The 25,269-nt window shown below is 42.1% G+C and overlaps 1 protein-coding gene across 4 annotated transcripts in view; it reads right to left on the bottom strand.

Annotated features, from left to right (window-relative positions):
* Window positions 1–3,297: 3,297 nt before the first annotated feature.
* adck1 (aarF domain containing kinase 1) overlaps window positions 3,298–25,269 on the bottom strand; it is an 87,562-nt gene continuing 65,590 nt past the window's right edge. For 2 of the 4 annotated variants that reach the window (XM_063909011.1, XM_063909012.1), the window contains 3 exons: window positions 20,734–20,931; window positions 6,785–6,978; window positions 3,298–4,021 (listed from right to left, as the gene is read on the bottom strand). In XM_063909011.1, coding sequence (XP_063765081.1) covers window positions 3,862–4,021; window positions 6,785–6,978; window positions 20,734–20,931 — 552 coding nt within the window. In that variant the 3' untranslated portion in view covers window positions 3,298–3,861. The remainder of the gene's footprint in view (window positions 4,022–6,784; window positions 6,979–20,733; window positions 20,932–25,269) is intronic. The other 2 variants (XM_063909013.1, XM_063909014.1) reach the window with 1 other exon arrangement.

The raw sequence follows: 25,269 nt of genomic DNA, 5'->3' as shown, positions 1-25,269 counted from the left end.
ATCACATCAGGCCTGCACGTGGGGTTTTATTTCATTTATTTGCCGGCTTGTGTGTGTGTGTGTGTGTGTGTGTGTGTGTGTGTGTGTGTGTGTGTGTGTGTGTGTCCACTGAGTTAAGTGTGAATTTGAGCAAAAGGTAACCTGAAATATAGGGGGACTACTGATTTCTAGTGAAAGGGGATTGTCACGCTGAAGTCATTAGTATTAGTAGTAATAGGTGCATTGAAGGACTGTATATTTAATTTAGCTTGTTTATAAGTTCTACAGTAAATAATTGAGTTTCTATTTCTCAAACTGATTTGCGACTACCGCCCCGTCGCACTAACTTCGACCATCATGAAGTGCTTCGAAAGGCTGGTCATGAAGCAGATCAAATCCACTCTTCCTCCCTCCCTGGACCCGTTTCAGTTTGCCTACCGAGCTAAACGGTCCACAGAGGATGCAATCACCTCCGCTCTACACCCAGCCGTCACACACCTGGACACTAAGAACTCCTAGCAGCTTGTGCGTAAACTTACAGACCTGGGCCTCAGCCCCTCTCTCTGCAACTGGTTGCTGGACTTCCTCACAGAGAGACCACAAGCTGTCCGGGTCAACAACAACACATTGAACACACTAACACTGAGCATGGGGTCCCCCAAGGCTGTGTGCTCAGCCTCCTTCTCTTCACCCTGCAAACGACTGCAAACCCAACTACAGCTCCAACCACATCGTGAAGTTCACTGACGACACTACCTTGGTGGGTCTCATCAGCCTCAACGATGAGACTAACTACAGGAAGGAAGTGAACCAGCTGGCCCGTTAGTGCCAAAATAACAATCTCTTCCTCAATGTGGGGAAAACAAAGGAGATTGTTGTTGACTTCAAGAGAACCCACTCCCAACCCCCCCTCCCTTTTAACATCAATGGTGCTGCTGTGGAGCAGGTGAGCAGCACCAAATTCCTGGGTGTGACCATCATAGACGACCTCATCTGGAACAACAACACCACTGCACTGGCAAAGAAGGCCCAGCAACGCCTCTACTTCATCAGGAAGCTCAAGTGAGCAGGACCCCCCCCCCCCCCCGTCATGCTCTCATTCTACCAAGGCGCCACTGAGAGCATCCTCAGCAGCTGCATCATGCTGTGGTTTGGAAGCTACACCGCCTCCAACCGCAAGAGCCTGCAGCGCATTGTGAACTCTGCCCAGAGGGTCATCGGGGCCTCACTCCCTACACTACAGGACGCGTCACCCGCAAAGCACTCTCCCCACCCACCCCTCCAACAGCCTCTTCAGCCTGCTGCCTTCAGGGAGAAGGTTCTGCAGCCTCCGCTCGAGCTCCACCAGGCTGAGGAACAGCTTCTTCCACCAGGCGGTCAGGATGCTGATCTCTCTCTCTCCCTCTCCCTCCTCCGTCCCTCCCTCTATCCTCTCTCTCCCTCCCTGTCTCTCTCTCCTCCCTCCCTTCGTCTCTCCTCTCCCTACCTTTCTCCCTCCCTCTTTCCTCTCGCTCCCCATCTCTCCGTCCCTCCCTCTCTCTCCCCCTCTCTCATCTCCCTCTCCCCCCGCTCCCATCTCTCCCCTAACCTCTCTATTCTCCGTCCCACCCACCTTTCCCCATTGCCTCAATGGAAATGTACCAGGACATTAATGCCCCTCCCTCACACACCCTTCCTGTCAAGACTTTTATTATTTTAGCTCTGAATCATTTATTTATGGGTTTTGTGTCTTTATTTTGAAAAGTCTGTGTTCCTTCCTGTGTTATCGATGACGGCAGATGTAACCGATTCGACAGAAGTACATGGGCCCATTTGTAAGCTGCAGCTAGCTGGGAGATAGCCTGCTAATGATGTGTAGCTTATAAATATAATGTGTTGATGTTTGCTGCACTGTTACGCTGTCTTGAGAGAGTGTTATTTAGCGCTCTTGGCTAGCTATGGTTAGTATAATAGGCTGACGCTACTAGCTCTCCAGGCTAGCGCTGAGCTAGGTCTTGCTAGCATTAAGCTATTATTAACGTAAGCAATTTCATTAATATTATATTTAACCTGTTGTATGTGGTTTGACCATTTCAGATGTATGACCTGTGGTCATTTTATAATAAACTAAAAGAAGACCGAGGATAAAAACACGAGTTATTGATTCAATAACTGTCAAGCCTTTTTGGAGGGCCGAATTCTAGAAATCCGAAGACTTCCCTCATCCAGCACCAGTCACTGTCACTCCGCTGCTACTGAAAATTTACTTTGCACTGTAGGAAATGTTCTTTTATTCGAAGCCCAGGAGTCGATTCAAAAGAAACGAAGTGAAGCCCCTCATATAAGGTTCAAAAGGAGTATTTAATAAAAGGATGCAGCAGTAGGTTTTACAAAAGTTTCACAGCTGTGGCTCAATAGCCCGGTACACGCGTCCACAGGCCACTGACTGAGTGGAGCTAGTCACTAGTTACTGTCTGGCGGTCCGGAACGAAACAGAGCTCGATTTCACGATACAAACATGCTTTATAGAACCACCCCTTTCCGGCCATAAAATAAACAACTTCGAAATAAGACGTGCTCCGGTCTCGTGCTCTCATTGGTTGGTAGCGGGGGCTGGATCCTGTTGGCCGCTTGTCACATGTGGTCCTCCGGACTCTTCTTTAGGCTGACGTCGTCGGGGGCGGGTCCTCTTATGACGTCACCGTCGCCATCTTGTTAATGATGTCCTGAAGCGCTCACTTACGATATTCTATTATGCAATCCTTCTGAGGTTTATCAGTTATTAAACATGCAATAGTTGTATTGCAGCATCAATGAGTGAGAGGTAGAGGCGGTGTGTTTAGTATGTAACTCCACGCGTCCTTCTCCCTATACTCATCTATACAATACAATATTAGCTATATGCTAACTGAGGCTAAAAACAACATCCGGTAATACTACCGGAGTTGGACAAATATGATCCGTCCAGAAACAGTGAATTATCTTTTAATGTTCCGTTTCAATATATTGATTATTTCTAACAGTGTGCAGGTGTGTATGAAAAAGGTGACACACTGCTGTGGCAGTGATGTGTATCTTTTATTAGTAATACTGTAGAACACGTCTGCCAACACAAACTCCCACAAAAGTCCTGCAGCTGTTAAAGCAACTGACAGCCGATCCAGTGGTGATCAGCTGATGATGTCATCACAAACAGAGAAGCGTGATGCTACAGAGGAAAGGAGTCCCATTGCTCTTAAAACACAGTTCCTCGCTTCCTGTCTACTCCCATGGTCCCATGCATTTTGTTGTGCAATAGTGTGATGCAAATGACGATAAATGATCCTCAAAGAAACAGAATAGCAACAAAAGACATAATATACTTTAATAATAACTCATTAATATACAATTAAAACATCCAACCAAGTGATTGTGTTGTTGTGCATTCTTGGTACTCACTGTAAGTGGTAGGATCATTAAATAATACGGTAAAGATAACAGCAAAATCATGAAAAATATAAATAGGAGCTTTGACACAAACAAACAGACAGTACTGTAACCATTTATTGACATTAAATGTTCACACCTGCCTACAGTCCTGCAGCTGTATGACAGTTTGCAGATATTCTGTGAACACAGGTAACTGTCTGATGTAACGGCTCAAGTCAATTTCAAGTTTATGGAAAAATATAATTGACAATTATTGTATTGAGTGTTTTAAGTCTAAAACTAATAATTCATCTTGAAACATTTAAATATAATAGACGGATTGGTGTCCAGCATGTTATGTCCATGTATATATTCATACAGTTTCAAAATGTATCAATACCATAATAGTACCGTGTGTGTGTGTGTGTGTGTGTGTGTGAGAGCACATGTTCAACTTTGTTAGCGTGCAGTAAGAGGTGCAGGACTGTCTGTGTCTCACTGCAAACATGTGAGCAGAGCAGTGAGCCAGGCTGCCAGCCTGCAGCCCTTCACCCACAGCAGCAGCTCGTACACACTGAGCGTGCACAGCTGTACACACTCTGCCAGCGTGACCTGCATACGCGTCCTCCTGGACCGGGCCTTACTCCTCTTGTGCCTGTCAGCGGGGGGGACAAACAAAGGAAAAGGTCAAGAGTCAGGCACTATTTGTTCAGCAGGATAATCTCATTTTATCATTTTTGAAGTAAATTGCTAACGTTAGGCTATAAAGGAACTACAGCACAGTCACATGACTGCACATCACCACCGCTAAGCTAAAGGGGGCTAATTCAGCATGTTGACATTTCATTTTTGCGTTTAGTTAAAAGTTAGCTGTTGTTATGACACATAGAAGCTTCAGACATTCACCAGTGGGGTATTTACTGACATATTTTTATGTCCTAGAACAAAACGTGAAAATCTCTCCAGCTTGGGTTAACCACAGACCTTATTTCTGGATAACAACAAAAAACACATTCACATTTTTTGCAACTTTGAGCCAAGGGAAGTGGTAAATCCTGACTCTTTTCCAGGTTTTAGGCCCCATTTCGGCTCATCTCATTTGAATCATCAAGCTAGTATTGATCTTCTTTGTTTTACAAATGCTCTTTAAGTTGTCACAAAATGTTCAAACTGTCAAAATGTTGGTAGACATGTAAACATACTAGTCTAAATCTGACTTTCAGTAAGTACCTCAACTTTAAAATAGTTTAATATATGGCTGTGTGTAAAATCATACTACATAATCAGAGAATGTATTGGCCCAAGGAGATGGGAAAACATTCCAGTAATACACAAGTTTTTGTTGTGTTAAGGCAGAAATCAGTACCAGTGGCGGCTCCTGACAAATTTCTCAGGGGGGGCAAAAGTTGTGATGATGGCTAAGATGACCCATTCAATGGGTAAAATAATAATAAATAAAAGTCAGATAGCCAGCTTTACAGTGTCACATCTCATTGTTTAATTTGGTTTTCAACCACTAGATGCAACCCCAGACATAAAATATACAATACATTTGGTTCCACAATAAAACACACATTAACAGATAGTTTGTCATCTAATAGTTTGCCCTTGAAATCACTTTTAGCACAGTCTACAATTTATAGCCATCATGGATGCCATAGCAATAATCAAATCAAATTATACTATAATCAAAACTGTAATTAATCAAAATTTTCCAGAACATATTCCATTTACCACTATACAGTTTACAGGTTTAGTAAAGGTATAGAAAACCAACAGACCCAACGCACGCACAGCGCGCTGTACGTCCGAGCACGCATCAGTGCGTAACTGCGTATGACGAAATCACGTTAGGGCAAGCCCCCCCGGAGCCCATAGAAATGCATTGTATCGTTCGATTTTTGAAAAAACGAGTCTCAACATGTAAGTCTATGAGAGCGCCTGGGGCGATTTTCAATCTGACTGATATCGCCCCAAGGGGGCGGGGCTACTGGTTGGACAGTGACATCCAGGCTGCTGATTGTCGCAGCGATATTCAGGCTGCTGTTTGGACTATACTATTAAGACTTAGACCGGCAAAATAAACTCTTTTCTCTCTTTTTTTTTCTTTTTTTTTTTTTTTCGTTTGGCTTAAGGAGGGCGGTGCACTATCGCCCCCTATGGGCCAGCCGCCCCTGATCAGTACCCTACATACATCTGAGGCCCAGAGCACTGGGCCGTAATAATACTTAGGATTTGGTGCGGGGATGGTATATCAAATGGTCTGTTTACATCACATAGGTAGATTTTTGATTATCTTCATTGTGGCTTTTCTTAATCTGAAACAAATGCACCTCTTTTCCTCTAAAATGTTTGCTGCATTTGGTTTCGTTCTTAAAATCACAATCTATGTAGACTAAATGGATAGCTCACATCCCTAAAAGGTCTCCTATCATGCTATATTTGAACAATATATTGTAGGGCCATATTTATACAAAACATGCATGTGAAGTGTTTTGCTCAAAATAGCAAACAGATCCCTCATTGTAGCATGCCTCATCCCCCTGTATTTCAGCCCTGTTCCTGAAGAGCTGATTCTGTGACTGTAGCTTTAAATGAACTAGCTGCTACTGGCCACGCCCCTATGGAGCATCATGATCTCTCCTCTGAAGAGAGTTTTCCCCCGGGAGAAACTCAGCTAAACGCTGCCGCGATTAAACGCCATATTATGTTCAAACCACATCCAGCATTATTTCTGAAACAGTGTGGAGCTCAAACGTTTCTCTCTCTCGGTTTACCACAACGACAGGACCTTTTATATTACACATAGTCTCTACAGTACAGCGTAGGGTGCCCAGACTCAAGAAGGAGGACAAATACGCGTCCGGCTTGATGCTGCACCGGACGCCGGACAGGGCATTGAAAAGCCGGACTGTCCGGCCTAAAGCCGGACGTCTGGCCACCCTAGTACAGCGTTAGTTTTGAGTGTTAGCGCTGCTTGCTAATGTAAACACAGACCATATTACGTCCAAAACAGCTGGGGAGGGGTTTCAGCTTGCCGACTGTATAGGGGGACGACAGGTTGGGACGTGTCATGTGGGCAGACGTTACAAGGAGTTCAATGTAAAGCCAGCCAACATTTCGGTTATTACGTCATAAGGACAGCAAATCTGGATCAGCTCGTTTGTACCCCCGTTTTTAGTGATGTGGGTAAGGAGGAAAAGAGAGAGGGTTGTATTTTCTGACATTTTGTGAGTCTCCTTACACACAGGGGACACATATTTATGTATAAGAGACATCAAAATGTGCATTTTGCATAATAGGGGACCTTTAAGTCTATGTAGCTGGACTTCTGGTCTAAATTCAGATAAATAAAGTATCCTAAAGATAAGATTACAAAGAAGAAAAGTATATGTGTTAAGAGAACAACCCTGCTGACCTGGCCATAGCACGTATGCAGCAGCGGGACATGTTGATGAAGGACGAGGACGAGGCTCTGGTCTGTAAGGTGGTCTCGATGCCCCTCAGCAGATCGTTGGTCTTCAGCAGCAGCAGCATCTGCCGGGGAACTCGGTTCAGCAGCTCGCTGATCTGAGGCAGGTACAGAGCCGCGTTGGTCCGGATCTCTACATCCTGCCGGGGAAAAGACATAGGAAGACAAGCTGTGTCTTTACTGGATCCAACATGCTGACACCCATGTAGTCACAAGAATGAGCCTTTCTAAAAGGTACTGAGTTTTGACCCTAACAGAAATGACAACACAATATCAGTCACAGCATAGAGGAAGGAAATGATGAAGAGAGAGAAAGAGGGAATATTTTTGCCTCAATGATCATTCTTTGTCTCTTTGATGTCGAAGATGTGTGTTTGAGTGTCAGTGTCCGGCTCTTCCTCAAAGACCTCTCCCTGCTGCACTTCAGCAGGCCTAAATCACAGTATTAGTCATGGAACAAAGTGGAAAGCAAGCTTACAAGCAGTTATTTAGAAATCTCAGACACAATGTAAACCAGGAGGTGCAAATCTTTACGAGTCCAGAACATTACAAGAGTGGAATAAACAGCTATGCAATTACAAGTTAATTGGAAAACATGGGTGGAGAAACACATTTTTATATTGTTCACCACTCTGAATAGAAGCACCAGCAATATTTAGTTGTATATTTCCCTCTATGTACTTTAAAGCACCATTTTTATAGAAACCATTCATATTAAACAGAAACACAGTTTAACAGGGTGCTGCTTTACAGACAGATATCTGATGTAGCAGAATGAATGCCGTTACTAAAGCAAGAAATAATCCATCCTCCTTTCTTTCCTCAAGAAGAGTTCAGTTACTCAGATTATCTGAGTGTTTCACTTCCAATTGCCATGGAGACTAAAGCTGATCGTCCAGTCTGTCCAGTCGTATTTCTGTTAAACAGCATTGTGAAGCTCCATTTCCCTGCAAACTTGTCCGTTATGCTCCACCCATGGCTTAACTCTACCACTCAGGCTTAACCAACAAGTTTTCAAAAGCAGCGTTGCTTGTAAGTGTCCAGCCGTGCTTTGGTGTCTAGCACTTGCCTTGGGAAAGTTTGCAAACCCTCTACGGCTCCAAACACCAAGAAAGATCAGTGCAAATATCAGGCATTCCGAGCAATGCAGTTTGCAGTGCTGAAATATGATTGGATAAAAGCTCCAACATTAGCAACCACTACTGGACACAGCGCAGCCGAGCGCAACACGGAGAAAAGCTATAACATGAAGATAATAGGCTATTAGAAATAATGTAATACATATTAGTGAAAAAACAATATTAAAAAGGGATTCTGATAGGGTGATCGGGGCGAGCAAGGCCAGGAGAAGGCCTTGCTCGCCCCGACGGCCCATCACTGTGTAATGCCCAACAGGACTGGTTGATTAGTTGGTTCAACTAGCACCTGTACTGAATTAGATTGGAGCTCATTTAAGTGTAAAAGAGGTGTTGAAGAGTGTTTAAGAAAGCAACTAGTTGTTTAAAAAGTATGAGAAAAGGAAGAAGTAAAAGAAGACTCATGGGGTGATTGGGACTGTAGAAGATGAGCTGTTGCTCTCAGTTTGTGAGTTGGCAATAAACAGTAGTCATCTATCTTTCGTTCAAAGTAGTTGACAAAGAGGGTTGGTAGTTTTCCGAGGATGATGCCTGAAAGTTGACAACTACAACAACTAAATCAATCTTCTGACAAAGAAAATCATGTTATAAAAATTGTTCTTTCAACTTAAACACCCAATTCCAAAGTCAACAATCAGCCTAATTCTATGAAGCACACCCTTAGGGTCGTTTCTACAGGTAAGTATTAGGTATGGGAATGATTATTAGAATATTCAAATAAATGTTGCGTTACTAAAACGAAGAGTCCTACACAAGCAAACATGATATGAGATATTTCGACCAGGTAAGTGAGAGCAGTGTAGAGTGCAAACTATGCAAAGTTAAACGTGTATTTCATGAGTCAACTAGCTCGGTGCATAACCAGAATAAATTCAAACAAAATCTGAGAGTCAGAATCACAAGAGTGAAAGAGGAGCAGCAACGTATCACCTCCTTTACCAGGTGGCACTGTGACCCGGAGGATAACCAGGGACATTCTACAACTTAGCTTCATCGAGGGAGAATGAGTCTTAGAATAGCTGCTTGGATCCTGTTATATTTAGTCGAATCTCGGTTCTGTTGTAAGAATTTAGCCTTTGCAACACATTCACTTAATTTTCCATTGTGTCTAATTTGATATTTAAGCAAGAATGAGCAATAAGTGGTCAGCGTCTAAGTTTGGGCCACTATTTTGTGTTTTGATCATTAAAGCTGTAGGCCTTTAACTGCCAACTCTTCAAACTGTTGTCACCTGTTCAATAAATTGGACAAATCAGATTTTTGTAGGCTACGTCAATTTGGTTAACCAGTTAACCGTTTATTTTGGGGTCGGTATAAATTTGCCTGCCAATTCCAATCCTTAGTATGTACCAATACACCATGTCTAAAAGGTTCTGTGAGTGTGTGTATGTATGTGTGACAGCAGCATTGTTGGAGCTGTCGGTTCAGATAACCAGAGAGTTGACAAGCATACAGGAAGACAGACAGCTAGTCCACATCCTGACACAGATAAACTGTTTCTGCTCTCTGTCCCATGCTCACAGGAAATGTGAAAAAACCACAAGGAAGGTCAGGAATCCCGAGTCAGTGCCAGTCCTGAAGACAGAGAGAGGAAGAGGAAGGAAGCAGGAGAGGAAACTGTCCATCACTGCAATCAATGAATGTCTATGTGGAAGACATCAGAGGCAGCTATAAGCCGTGTAACAATATTAATTGAAGAATGATTTCTAAAATGACCCCAAAGATAAAGATCCTTTCTAAATGGAATTTTAATCTGCTTTACATGTGCGCCGGCCTCTAACAGCAGATGGACTCCGTGGGACTTCCGGTATGGGTTTTTCACTAGCCATGGTAGTTGACGCTGTAATGGCTCAATATAAATGTGACACTACTTCCTGTATAAGCATTGCACATTGCTTTTAAACATAATTAGCAGATGAAAGACAGTTGCACACACATTTGTAGAAGAGTGAGTCCCATATTATCCAATAATTGCAAACCCCATTGTGTTACTTCCATCTCTCAAATTATTTGTATGAACTAAAAAGACGCTTCTAGGTTGCTGCCAGTCCAAATAATCAGGGTCTGGGTGTTCAGAAGTGATCTGCTGAATCCTGCTTGGGGAACAACATTAGTAGCAATTATAGGAGGTTGGTTAGCAGGCTCACAGCTGTCAGCAGGACCGAGGAGGCGACTGTGCTCTCATTTGCATTTGAAAGCTTCAATAAAGGACATATTGTGTTGCGATAATAGGCCGTGCAAAAGGCAAAGGGAATGCGATTGGAAAGGGGGATGGGGGGGGGTGGCTTTTCTCCCAAGTGCATTCGAGATTCTGCAGGATGATTTCATACAGCAGCATGCAGACATTAAAACATGATGGTATAGGCAGGTGGAGAGAGGAAGAATTTCAGAATTCCTTATAGTACGGGCCATTTTACGCTCATGTAACTCTCCTCAGTAGTACAGTAGTAGAATTCACAGTCAATTATTTGTGCGCCACTGGCCAGTAGCTGTTGGAAGGTTCCTTGGGGTGGGGGGTCTTTGGCACAGGCACCACACAGGACGTCTTCCGCAGTTGTGGTCCCCACCTAGCTTCAGGCTCGGGTTGGATAAAAACTCCACAATCCCTTTCATGGTGCGTTAGATCCCCAGACACAGAAGTGTGCAAAAAAGTGTAAGAACCAGTGCAAGCGGTGCGGTTTTTAACACTCATGGTTCACCAATAATTCAAGAAGTTTATTAACAAAAGATAGTGCAAAGTGGGATAAATACAAATATTAAAACACTAAGAACTACTCAGCTGTGAGTAGGAGAGCTACCACATGAGCGGCGCCAAAAGGAGACCAGAAAACATCAAAATGTGCTTCATTTGTCAAACACAGCCTGGGTAATGCTTTTACTAATTACTTTGTTTTCAATATTGAGTAGAGCAGCGTTCATTAGAAAGATAAATATACCTACATGGAAGACGGCAGAAAGCCACGGCTCTAAAAGCACTCACCGTCTGCTCAGTGCAGGGATCACATTAACACTAATGGAAGGCATCATCAGTTTTTAGAAGCTGGACTTCAAGAATTATCAATGCATGAGAAAGTGAATAGAAAGGAAAACGGAAGGAAGGAAATGTTAAAAAGGACAATAAAGAGAAAGCAGATGTAAAATGAGGGAGAGCCTTCGTCATAGCTACAGTGGGAGACATAAGGGGGGAGGATCGGGTCTTACAAACATTCTTACACAGGCATAAAACTATTATGGTTATGCATGCATAAAAATGCGCACAGATACGAGCATTGTCCCATAAATATTGCAACTTTGCCATAAAGGAATGAATATAAATCCAACCAATCCCCAAAAAAGATCCGGCTTCTTTTAAAGACTGTAATTGAGTTGACCTCTGAAAGCCTAAACACAGACCTGCGATCAGGGCCGGGGTGGGCCATTTTCTCAGTCCGGGAATTTAATTCAAATTCAGGCCACTCTGATATGGAGGAGGAATTTGAGTCCATGAAAAGATAAAACAAACAAAAAACAATTCTCTCTCAATGCTTTTTATTTGTTTTAAACAAAGGTATATAATACTTTGCGTCACTTTAACAATATATAATTCAAATTCAAATAAAATAAAGATAATGATAAAGAAGAAAAGTTATTTCACAAATCAAAGTTATTTCAAAAATCAAACTGCACATACTGTATTTAAGATTAAAACAGCAAAAGTTTCCTCAGCAAAGTGCTTGTCTTTGCGAATTCGTTAATGACAGTGTCATTGTCAATGGACATCAAAATGTCCTTTTCAACACACATGAGCATAAATGCATCAAGGAGTTCCTGCGACATTGAGCTTCGTAGCCTGGTTTTCACACATTTTAAGGCAGAGAAGCCCCACTCGCATGCAACCTGGGTGGTTGAAAGAGTCAAGAGAAACTTATAAGCCAACCCGATTACATGGTAAGCATCTGTGAGGAGGTTATATTGTGTGAGGATCAAGTAAACGCAGATAGCACAGTTTTTGCAAGAAGAGCATGTCCTGCTCTCCAGCTCAAATTCTGGTTCCATGTATGAAATTCCACTACCCTCCTCATCAGTCTGTGTGACCTCTCTTCCTGTCCTGACCACATAATCCTCCAGAGGAGACTTTTTCAGTCTCTCCCACTGGGATGCCAGGCTATACAGCTCGTCATGCAACCTGCTGACAGTCGCTCTGTCATCAAACCTCAATACACACTTGCTTAACTCTTGCAGTGCTGTACTGGGGATTCCGTTTTCCCTCAACTCAGCAAAGTTGTTTGGGTCAAGGCAAGCCAAATCTGAGGCAAGTGTTGCATTGGCTGCAAACCTCCTGTTGATACTGCCAGCAACTGTGTCCAGAATAACATTATGGACCTTGACCTCAAATGCAGTATAAGGTGAGACTGGTGGGTCATCTTCCTGGAGCTCTCCTGGCATTCTTTTCTTTTTTCTGAGTCGTTTTTCTGGGAGAGAACTCTCCACAACAAGTTCACTGTCTGCCTCTTCCAGTTTCTTGTTGGCCCAACTCACAAACACATCAGCTGCTCCTTTAACTCCCTCAAAGTCCCTGGCAAATGTTTTGAGGCTTTCCAATGACTTTAACCACATCAACAATGCGTTCCATTACCTGGCGCTTCTGTTTAACTTTCTCATGATGTAAAGACATCTGTTTGCCTGCCAAAAGGCTGTTTACATTTGCATCTTTAGCCATCAGAAAGTAAGCATCTGCACAATTCCTATGTATCTTACTTTGTTCATGCTCTTCAATGCGCTGATGGATATGTTTCCATGCCTTCATACCACCCTTAATGAAGGGATTGTTTGTTTTAGCAGGTGGCGCAAATGCCAAACAAACAGAACAGTACAGTGATTCTGTTTTGTCACTGAAAGTCAACCATTTGCGGTTGGTGCCTTGTTTGTTGTAGAACACTTTGGCTACAGGGGGTGTTGTGGGCTGCTGAGGATGGAAACTAAAAAACATTTGTAGGTCTTGTCTCTGAGGACGAGAAAAATAATCAAATGCCTCCTCATCTATGCTATTGGCTGCCTGTGAGATCTCCTGCTGCACTCCTGCTGTTTCTAAGGTTCCTCGAGCCTCCCTCTCAGCATCTGACTCTCCTATATTATAGCAATTAGTCACATAGACAATTATTGATTAATTATTGATTGAAGTGATTACTTATTTCATTTGGGCTTATTTTGATGCATTTCAAGTAATTAGTTCGTTTTAAATCCTGCTACCTGTTTCCTCTGTGGTCCTGGCCTCTCCATGCCTACTGCATTCTCCTTCAGACTGCACCTGATCCTCTGAGGCTACAGAAAATGTTCATTAAGAGTTGTCTATGTTGCTAGAAAACATGACACACTTTATTTATCCTTTTATTCACTGATTAATTCATTTATTTATTTACTGTAATTGTGGTTGTGTTAAATGATTTGCATGATTTAGTCTACCACCCTACCATGGTTTTCTTCTCTATGCCAATATTTTACATCACAAATGTCTATCTTGACTAACTACAGTATCTTCCTCTACCTGGCCCTTCAGTAGTCGTGCCCTCCTTGGGATCATCAGTAGCACTGGAAGTGGTCTGCTGAGCTGTTGCTAGAAAACAATCGATAACAATAAAAAAATATATTTAATAGTGAGTTGATAACCACAGTGTGCGCGCCTCTGTGGAAATGCACGATATGACGGCGAGACGAAAAAGGTTACAGTTGCAGAGGAGATAAGCGTGACAGCACATTTGAAACTGTTTGTCAAAAAATGGAAAAATGGAATGTAAAGCAAGTGTTCGGTTCGTTTACACACAGCAAGCACGGGACGTGAACATCTCTGCATCTGCATTCGTGCTCAGTCCGAAATGGATAGAAATCGACAAGAAAACAGATTCTTCCTTTCACATCAAAGCGTCGTGCCCGCGCGGTGTCCGGATAAGTGCTCATTGCAACTTGAAAATAGAACAGTCTATTCCCTGCACGGGTCTGAGCGGGCTCAGCTCACATTATAATAAATGGGAGGGGAAGGCTTGAACATGAAAGATGATGCTGATTCCCGCGGATAGAACGCGCGTGCAGACTCTCCAGTAATTCAAAAAGGCAACTAAACACCCCAACGTGCTCGCGCTGCCCCTGTTCCTGCACACGCGAACCATGTACAATATTTGCATACAGCACTTCTAAATAATTATATTTATTTTAATTGCATGTTTGAGATGCATTTAATAACAAATATCAAACAACAAATGTGATCGTCCCTATTTAATATTGCGTTAGTAACCACATGTGCGCGCCTGTGGGAATGCAGGCTACAGTTGATGAGGAGATACAGTGTGATAAAGCGTTAAGCAATTGTTCATCAGAACTGGAATGTAAAGAAAGTGTTCGGTTCTTCTTTGAATATAGGAATACACTTCTAAATCATGTAAATTGTGAGATTTTACATATTTAACAACAAAAGCAGTCAGATGACAGTTGAGTTGCAAACGTTCGCCACGTTATAGCCTATTTGATCAAATTCACAACCAGGCCTATTATCCATATCTCTCAGTAACCTACCAGCTTGTCTTGAGAACATATCTGTCAATTTGGCCCATTTGGCTGCCACCTCCTGTCTTTTTTTAAGCTTAGCCCTCTCCGTTCCACTTGGCCTCTTTCTACCCTCCATCACTGACGCGCTCTGTTTCGCGCCGTTGTTATTTAAAAGACGAGCCGTGGGCCAAACCATCTGAAACATTTGGGAGGAGAGAATTCCCTTACATGGTAGAACCTATTTAATCTGCTGTGATGCAGCAGGCGGCTGCGCTGCAATGGTGAATTTATGCAGACTACAGTTGAATTGATATTAATGCAAGAATAAGATAAGTGACAAAAATTAGTTACAACTATTTTCCCCATGGGCCAATCAGGCCAGGTCGATGGTTTGGGCCGGGAAAGGTCCCGGATAATACCATTGCCACCCCGGCATTGCCTGCGATACACTATAAGCTAATAACAGTGATTTATATTTTATACTTGTTATATGATATATATGAAAATGTTCATCCCGTGAGTCACCTTTGTGTGGATGGACAAACATTAGAATCCATAAATCTGAATGTCTAATAAAGTTTTGATGCTTTATGTTTCTATTTAGTAAATATCATTTTGTGCATGTGCAGATGGGCGTATTTATCATATATCATCTTATATTGATCATAGCAACTAAATTGAATGGAAGCTAAATCTATCATTGCAGGCTTTGTGATATGACCAAATATGACACATTATTGTTATACAGTATAAGTAGCGGTAAGTACTTTGAAAAAAATAAAAAAAAACATCAAGAGCATATAGTGCTGCAGAAACACATTTCAAAACAGTCATTATAAAGCCAAAAGAAATAAAATAAAAAAATAGAACAACTTAAAACAGAATGAGGCTGGTATAAAATACAACAAGAAAAATGACATGAAGATATGAAGTTATTTAATTTATTTAACAGTAACTGCAAAAAGAAAAGTCTTCAGCCTGGATTTAAATATAGGATGTTTACTTTTTGCAGACCTGTCCCAGAAGAGAGTTCTGGAAGGTTGATTATGAATCAGAAGATCACAAAAGTATTGTGGCCTTAAACAATTGAAATAAAACATTTGTTTTATAACCATAGGAATACATTCTAATGACTGCCACTACGACTGTCAGGGATTCTTGAGACAAGGGACAAAATGGGTTTTTAATTTCTAAAAATAAAATGTTGATTTTTCCAAAATATATCTATATATTATATTTGTCCCAGGTGCTGGCCTTTTGATGCTGTTGAAATACAATCTCCCAGGTTTAACATTTTAAACATTTTTTTCATGTTTGCTGGACAAGCCTGGGATTTTGTCAACACCGTAAGACACAAAGAAACATAGAAATATGTATTTTGAATAAACTTATTGCAGTTATTTTGACTACTGGAGGTTATTTTAATCTGTGTTATTCAATCCATGTTTTTAAACTAATACTATTACTTTAAAATATATATATTATCAAGCTGCCAATTATTATAACTGGGGAAATATACATGTTCACATTTATTTTTTAATCTCAAAAACAAACAATGTTAGTCAGCAATACAGAAATTACACATTTATTTAGGAAATGCAGTGCTTTTGTTGAGATAATGTGAGAAAATGTAATAAAATATCTTTTTAAAAACAAAAATGAACAGAAAACTCATCTTATGGAGTTGACCAGCTGTTTACGGTGTTGACGCACATCTTACGGTGTTGACGAATTAGAAGAGAACTGGAGATAACTTCATTTAACATGGCCATTGAACTTCAAAAACTCAACTTTTCAACTGTAACATTTCAGGATAAAAGGCCATTTAATATCAATCGTTATTTTTGCACTCACACCCACTTTAAAAACAGGAACTTGGCAGTAGGCATATCGGATCTCTTGAAAAGTCCATAAACTCATATCTGATCTATTGAACAGTCCATAAACTCATATTGGATCTTTTGAACAGTCCATAAACTCATATCAGATCTCTTGAACAGTCCATAAACTCATCAAATTTACAGATCATGGAGAAAAACACTAAGAATATTCATTAATTCAGCCTTTGGAAATGGAAAATTCTCTGTAAATCTTGAACTCATCTTATATCATGGCATGAATTTAAACACCTGGCAACAACCGATTGAAAAGGTCCTCATCTAGGAAGTCCATGACCTCTGAGGAGAGCTGGTAGATATCCCTTGTGCGGCTTGTGTGATGGGTGAATTTTGACTATGATGTCAGTAGATGGAACATAGCAGACATCCTGGCACCCTTGTTTCCTTTGGAAACGACTACATGGCCCATGAGGGTGGAAAAAATCCACTTGAACATCCCCTTGTTCTTGATCTGTTTTAAGCACTTTAGCCAGCCACCAATTGTAGTCATAAACCACAGCAAGCCAATCCTCTGTGTTGATGTCACTCGGCCCCACTGCTGACATTAAGCCCTCAGGTGCTCTGGTCGGCTCCTCCTCCATTGCCTCCACTAACATGGCAAGAGGACTCTGAACAGCCCGATGCTCATCTGCATGCTGTGGTGTGTGTGGTGTGGTGTGGTGTGCAACTGGATTGTGGTGGTGTGCAACTGGATTAAAACAGCGGCAGATTTGTGGCTCATTACAAAAGCATGAACTATGCCTACAGTAGATGGTATTGCCCCGAGCTACCACTTGATGAACCTTTCTTGTTCCTGAGATGGGTCGTAGGGACTTGGGGAGGACAGCATCATAAGCCAGGAAATCATCAGTGCTGACATAGTGTAGGTGGACTCCACTTAGCCTGCTGGACACAAGCTGATGAAAAGTCATGCCATTGACGATGTCCACTCCTCCAAGAACCATTCTGTCAGCACACCGCTTAACTGTTGCCCCAATACCATCCGGGGCGCCCTTTCCGTGGGATGTAGGGAAGAAGTTCCATGTTACATTGTTGAACCCCAGTCGAGGAGGGATGGTGGAGAGGAGGAGAAAGTTCTTTTTATTTTTGTATTGTTTACTTGGACCATCAGACCAAAAGTGAATTGTGTCAATGTGGGGGAATCTGGTATGAATGTCCTTCAGAACTTCATCCATGTAGGTCCATATTGCTGCTGCGTCTTGGCGCTTGGACTCGGAAATTGTGCAAAAAGCTTGTTTTTCTTGCTTGGTGTAAAACATGCCTGTATGGAGCGTTATCAGTGGGAGATTTTGGCCATAGTGGCAGGATTGTACTTCGGAGCTGTATTTGCATTTCCATGCTTCAGAGAAATCAATATGCACAATCACTGTTCTTTCATTGCAATTTTCAATCATGTTTCGGTACTCTTTGGATTGATTTTGAACAAGATGGACATGGGTGGTTGTTTCGTTTCTTAATTTGTCTTGGTAGAGATCCATCAGCTCCGACAGAGTACCCGTACGTTTCTGTAGTCTGGTATGAAAGTGAACTCCATCCTCTGTTTTCTCTTCGACCCGTTCCCACTGCTTCCAGTCCACTTTTGTTTTCCCTTGCTCTAAAGGCAGACTTGATGATTTGTGAAGGCATCTTGCACAGGTGCGCAATAGACACGATTCACTTGGTGGAGAACAACAGACAAGCTGAAAACTCTCTTTAAGCTTGCTGGTTGACACAGCCTGGAAAGATTTCAAAACATCAAGCATGAGCGTGGCGTTTTCATGGATCTGGCACTGACAAGTGTTTCGATCTGAGGTTTTGGGTGGTGTTATGTAGAAGGGACGTAGTGCACAGAAAGAGGAATAACTCAGGCGAATGCTGGGGTTTTGCTCAGTATATGACTGGTGGAGATTCTGCATTGTGTCTGTCATCACCATCCTTTGACGTTTCACTTTTTTTCTTGTGATGGTGTCTTGCTTGTCTGTCGTGATTCTTGAATTGTTTTCAAAAAATGTGTGAACCACTGAGGAGATTGTCTGGAGGTAACTGGGCTTTCTTTGGATTGGTGTGTTTTCTCTGAGTGTTTTGTAGCTAAGGCCAAATTCACGAACCTGATGCATCAGGCGATACTTTTTGAGGATTTTGCCAGACAATGTGGTGTGTGGATGCCGTGGTGTTGAATTAAATGGGCAAATGATACATTTAAATCCCATTTGTCAACACCATAAGGTAAGTGGTCAACTCCATAAGACAACATTTCTTACGGAGTTGACGTCTGATGGAGTCTTACGGAGTTGACGATATCTTCAATTTTTCATCATAACATATGATTTCTTTGCAGAAGCCATCTTGTTTATCACTAGCTGCTAGTGGCCTCAACAATAACGTTAGATTAAACTTTTATTTCTTGATAAAATCACATAAACCTTGAATTTTATCGACCATGGTGTTGACACTCTATGGTTGTGACATAGCTGGTTTTGTAAAAGAAGATAATTAAGGAAAATTATGAGAAATATTTACTTACCAGAGCAGTGGCCTCATGGCATGTCCACCAAACAGCAAGTGGAAAAGGGGGTCCTTAGAGTATGAGTTGGCCAATATAATGGCTGTTTTTTTGCATTTTTAGAAAAATCTTATGGTGTTGACAGAAACTCCGGACGCGATTTCAATCACGTAAAAAGTACATAAATATATATTTTTAATTGTAAATTTCTATATAGTTTGAATAATTACTTAAAATACATGATCACAGTAGCTATTGTGTTTGTTTTATTTTAATTTTAACAATTATTTAAGTATTGTAAAGTCATGGAACTTGCTTTCGGACAAGGGTATTTTGGGGTTCAGGCAGCACACTAGGTGATGTAAAATAAAATATATGTGTAAAAAAGCATTAATTCACATTTTGTGGTATAAATAAGTTCTTGTTTTATTGTTTAATCAAATTATTGGACATTTTTTAAACACATTTTAAGAATTACAATGAGTTTTATCTCTCGGACATGTTTTGTCCCTCATCTCAAGAATCCCTGCTACTTTAAGGCCAAATTTCAAACGTTATTGGCAGATGATTGTGAAATATGTGACATTGATTCTCTCCCCCCCCATTCACGCTCAACCCTGTGGTGTTGATGCTCCTAAAGGCCTGACAGTGTACTGTATGATGGGCTGGGCTATTGTTACATTTTGAAACATGTTCAGGCACATTCTACAAGACAATAGTTTATACTTTCTTTGTCTCAGTGTCATGTCAGCTCTACCATATGATTTATAAAATGTTTACAGAAAAATACACACAGCATTATTGATGTATTAGTCCCTGTTAAATTCTTCTTTGTAAAGCCTGTCATGTATAAGTGGGCAGACGCTGTAGCAGACTGTAGTGTAGCCGGCTTGACATTGTTGCATAAGAGAGGTATAAATAAACCCTCTTGAGCACAGATGGCGCTGTGGAACCCCTGTGGGTAATGGGACCAACAAATGAATGTGGATCCTACAAACAATCTTATCGTGAAAAAGATCTAAATAACAAATAACTTTTAGTCTGGTATTTTGGCGCCCTTGGCTTTGAAACACGTGTGAGGAATATTTGGTAAAAACAACATGGCCAAAGGTGTGTGGACATCCTCCCACAGGGGCATTAGCGAGAGTTAATGAGGTCCAGCTGATGTTGGATGATAAGGCTTCGCTCACCGCCGTAGAGTCGATGCGCAATAGACAAAGGCTGAGACCTGGTTCTAGTCTGACCTTTTCTGCGTGTTCCTTTCTCTCGCTCTTCCCTGCCCATCTCCTGTACTATCACATTAAAGGCTTTACCTGTGAACAATTTGCACCACTGAAAGGAAAACAAACGTTCACATTGAATAATGTCAGCAATTATGTCAATAGTTCTCTTCTGCACTGCTTCTACTTATTTTATAACTTGGGACTGTTTTAATTGATCTTTATTTTATTAACGTGTGCTTTGTTATTTATTATGTTCGTAAACTCATATTGTTTGCCTTTTATTGGCACTGTCCCTATGATGATGTACATTTTTTTTCATAATTTGCATCATATATCATTTGGACTGAATCCACTCTGCCCTATAGCATTAAGTCTGAGCAGCTGCAGAGACCAGTCTGAGCTCAAACAGCATCCATCGTTAAGTGAGTTTTCTTCCAACTTGTGCCAACAGAGTAAACTGATTGCTGCTGTCTAAACACAGTGTGGACAATAATACCAATCCAGGCTCAACATTCAGATTTATAGGTAATAGACATATTTTATGGACCTGTCATGTACATTGTTACATAAATAAAGGCAATCATTTGAATCAATACTCTGAACATGCATAATCCGTCTATTTGAGGTTGTGCAGTACCTCAGAGTGTGTGACAGGCACAGAGCTGATGCCAGCGTTCACAGCGGTCCAGGATCGAGCGGTGAGCACGCAGGCGAACAGCCCGTACAGCTCTCCAGCCCCCAGTCTGCGACTGTAACGTTCCACCCCCGACATGTCCCCTTTAATTAGAGCCTGCCACAACCGACAGTAGTCCAACCTGAAGTCTGGCTCCAGGACCTGGATGGTACACACACACACACACACACACACACACACACACACACACACACACACACACACACACACACACACACACACACACACACACACACACACACACACACACACACACATAGGTGTGTATGTCAGAGTGTAGGAGTACTCTGTTACCTGCATTCAAAATATTACTCATGTAAACATAGAAAAGTATTAGAATCAACATGTACTTAAAGTAGCGACACTAAAAGTAGTCATTGTGCAGATTGGTCCATTTCAGAATAATATATCTCAGAATCAGAAATGCTTTATTTATCCCAAACTAGGAAATGTTTTCATTGCAGCAGCGAAATACAAAAAGAATAAGCATAACAAATAAATAGAACTAAAAATGAATAAAAATGTGTAAAAATTAGAAATGTACAAATGTCAAGGTGTGCATGTTATTTTCCAGTTAACAGAGAGGCTATGGAGCAGTGAGTTGTCTTCTTAATTAGTTTTTTAATTCTGCTGGTGTCACCGGCTTTTGATGCTGCCCACCCCAGAAGACAGCAGCAAAGAAGAGTGCACTAGCAACAAGAGACTGGTAGAAGATCTCCAACATCTTGCTGCACACGCTGAAGGATCTCAGCCTCCTCAGGAAATAGAGTCGGCTCATCCACTTCTTGTACACAGCATCAGTGTTGGCCCTCCAGTTCAGTCCGTTGTCTAGGTGCACTCAAAGGTACTTGTAGTCCTCCACAGCAGCCACATCGTCTCCCAGGATGACGTCCTCTTCTTTCTGAAGTAAATGACTATCTCTCTGGTCTTGGCCACATTCAGAAGCAGATGGTTTCTTCCAGTCCACTCCACAAATCCTCCACCAGCACTCTGTACTCCTCCTCCTGTCCATCCCTTATACACACTACCACTGCAGAGTCATCCAAAAATGTCTGCAGGTGGCATGACTCTGAGTTGTATTTAAAGTCAGTGGTGTATAAGGTGAACAGGAAGGGAGACAGCACAGTTCCCTGTGGGGCTCCTGTACTACCAACCACCACATCAGACAGAACACTGCCCAGCCGCACATACTGTGGCCTGTCTGTGAGGAGTTGGTAATCCAGGAGATGGTGGACGCGTCTACCCTCATAGCCTGCAGCTTGTCTCTCAGTAGCTGTTGCTGGATCGTGTTGAATGCACTGGAGAAATCAAAGAAGGTGATTCTCACAGTGCACCCCGATCCATCCAGCTATGAGTGAGCATGCTGCAGCAGGTAAATAATGGCATCGTCCACCCCCAAATGATGCTGGTAGACAGATTGCAGAGGGTCAAGAAATGATCTCCCCTGCAGTTTGAGACAAGTACAGTCTCTCCAGCACCTTCATCACATGAGATGTGAGAGCTACTGGCAGATAGCCATTGAGCCCAGAAGTAGTCGTCTTTTTAGGGAACAACACAGGATGTCTTCCACAGCACCGGGATGGTCTCCAGGTACAGGCTCAGGTTGAAGTTACAGTGAGGCAGGGGAGGGGGTTTGATGTCTCAGTAGCAGGGAGGCATATCAGAGGCGAGGAGGTAGAGTTCAGAGTGCTCAGCAGGGGAGATAGTGGGCGGGTGGTCAGAGGCAAGGAGAGCAGTGGGGGGATGTTGAAGCCCGGATGAGTGGTGGAGGTGAGGTGTGAAGTGGAGGAGACAGCAGCAGGGGGCGGGGAGTTGAACCTATTGAAGAAGGTGTTCAGCTTGTTAGCCCTCTCTGGGGTGCCCACAGTCAGTCTGTCTCTCTCCTTGAACCCTGTGATGGCCTTCATTCCAGTCCATACATCCTTGCTATTGTTCTGCTGGAGCTTGGCATCAGCAGTGGTTTGTTACCAGACTTGAAAGCTTCCTTCTTCTTATTTAAAAGTGCTTTCAGGTCACTTGTAATTCAGGGTTTATTGTTCGGGAAGCGGTGAACAGTTTTAGCTGGTAATGTTGTTTGCTCACCGAAGTTGATGTAATCAGTGATGCAGTCGGTCATGTTGTTGATGTCCTCTCCATGTGGCACACAAAGAACATCCCAGTCCGTGGTCTCAAAGCGGTCATGTAGAGCCTCATTGGGCTCAGGGGTCCACTTCCTAACAGTCCAAGTGGATACAGGCCGCCTCTGAACAATGGGGACATATTTTGGAGTCAGGAAGACAAGGTTGTGATCTGATCTGCCCTGGGGGGGAGGGCAGTGGCACAGTATGCATTCTTTGTTTTAGCATATGAAAGGTCCAGAGTGTTGTTGTCTCTGGTGGGTCATTTTACATACTGTATGAATGTTGGTAGAGTTTTGTCCAGTTTTGCATGGTTAAAATCCCCAGTGATGGTAATGGAAGCATTTGAGTGTAGAATTTGGAGTGTTGCCACAGCGGAGTGAATGACGTCACCAGCCACCTCCGTGTCAGATGATTGTGGGATGTAAACAGCAACAACAATGGCGTAGTGAAACTCTCAGGGTAGGTAAAAAGTACGTAATCCAACAGCTAACAGTTCAATGTCCGGGCTACAGAATCGCTCCTTCACGGCATCCCTGTCTTCCTGAACGCTCTTGAAGCCGGGGAAAGCTGTGTTGTTATCCGGGATATGCGAGTGCAGCCACGTCTCCGTAAAACACATTACGCTACACTCACGGTACTCCCACTAACAGTTCCGTAACTCATCTGCGCATGGCTCTCTGAGAGTGAAGAAAGTATAAGTAGAATGACCAAAAACTATTAACACCAAGTATGTTCATGGTTTTATAAATAAACAGTCAAAAGAAAAATCACAAATAACGAGAATAAAATAGATAAAAAAGACAAAATCTATAAAACACAGGGAGCTGCTGCAAACAGGCTGCCACCTAGCACGGCGCCAAGAGCACAAATGATATGATATGTTTTATAATTATTGATCATTAAAGTGTTCTCAAAGCTGGTAAAGGTGCAGCTAGTTTTAATGGCTTTGTATACTGCAGGGTAGCTGCTGAATTTACTCCAGGTGAACTAAAGTCTGATTTTAAGGGTTGATTATATTTCACATCATTAATCCAGATCTGTTAAGTAACTAAAGGTGTTAAATAAATGTAGTGGAGTAAAAGTACACCATTTACCTCGGAACTGTAGTGGACTAGAAGTACACAGTAGCGAAAAATGATTCAAGTTAAGTACAAGTACCCTAAAATTGTACTTTGTACTACAGTATTTGAGTACATGTACTTGGTTACTTTACACCTCTGGGGGGACGTTGACTCTCAAGAACCCAACTTTGTTAGCTTGATCTGACTTGATTTTGACTTTGTCTTTATAACATCTCTTGGTGCTAGTTTCCCCCGAAAGCGTCCCACAGGAGCTCATGTGAGGGCCCAGTCCTGGGTGTGCTGCTGGAGTTTAGGCCCAAAATAATCTGACGCCTGTCTGATATATCGGTCGAACAAAAATACGTAGTTAAGATTATTTCCGATATGAAGTATTTTAAAATTGCATCTTATATTGTGGTGAAGTCACACATTCTTAATGATAGATTAAATAGATTCAGTATGCTGCTGCTATTGGTGGTGTCCTGACAGCATAAATGTCTGAACTATGACATTGATAGGATACCTAGCCAAAATATCTTAATACCATTACTAAAACAATGCCATGGAAAGAAACCTGACACGTGACCAATATAATTCTGATAATATAACAGATGACCGAAAATCTTGAACAGAACATGCTTGTACAGCAGTAGCTCAGTCAGTAGGGGCTTGGACTGGGCTTCATAGGATCGCCGGTTGTACAGACTTGAAATACGGAATGTGGACTGCTACTTGGAGAGGTCCCAGTTTTTACTTCCTGGGCCCTGCCGTGGTGCCCGTGAGCAAGACACTGGACACCCCCCATTGCTCTCCCGGCGCTGTACATAGCTGCCCACTGCTCCTAGTAATAAGATGGGTTAAATGCAGAGGACACATCTCACTGTGTGTGCTCTGCTGTGTGACCAATAGGGTTCCATCCTCCGATTCTTCTTCTTATAACATGGAACTTACATCTGATAATAAATACAGATGACATGCTGAGATAGGTCTGTCAGGCCCTTGTGTTTATGAAAATATTTTCGAGTCCCCCCTAACCCAGTTCCGACCTACCGACTAGGATTAATTGTATATAATTGTACAAACATGACATTTTCTCTGCTAATAATATCAAGACACAAAGATCCGGTTATAATGTTATATATTTTTGTGGATATCCTGATCCATTTGTACATAGTTGGTTAAAAAAAATGTGCAAGATAAGTAATGATAAGAAATAATATATCTGTTTTATATATTTTTACAATTATAACAAAGAGCAACCAATGTTTGTTTACAAATTCCTCCCGAGCTTCACCCGC

Source organism: Eleginops maclovinus, chromosome 19 (genome assembly GCF_036324505.1).
Source record: "Eleginops maclovinus isolate JMC-PN-2008 ecotype Puerto Natales chromosome 19, JC_Emac_rtc_rv5, whole genome shotgun sequence".
Lineage (NCBI taxonomy): Eukaryota > Metazoa > Chordata > Actinopteri > Perciformes > Eleginopidae > Eleginops > Eleginops maclovinus.
Note: the sequence above shows the minus strand (reverse complement) of the source record. Positions and strands in the feature narration are given on the sequence as shown.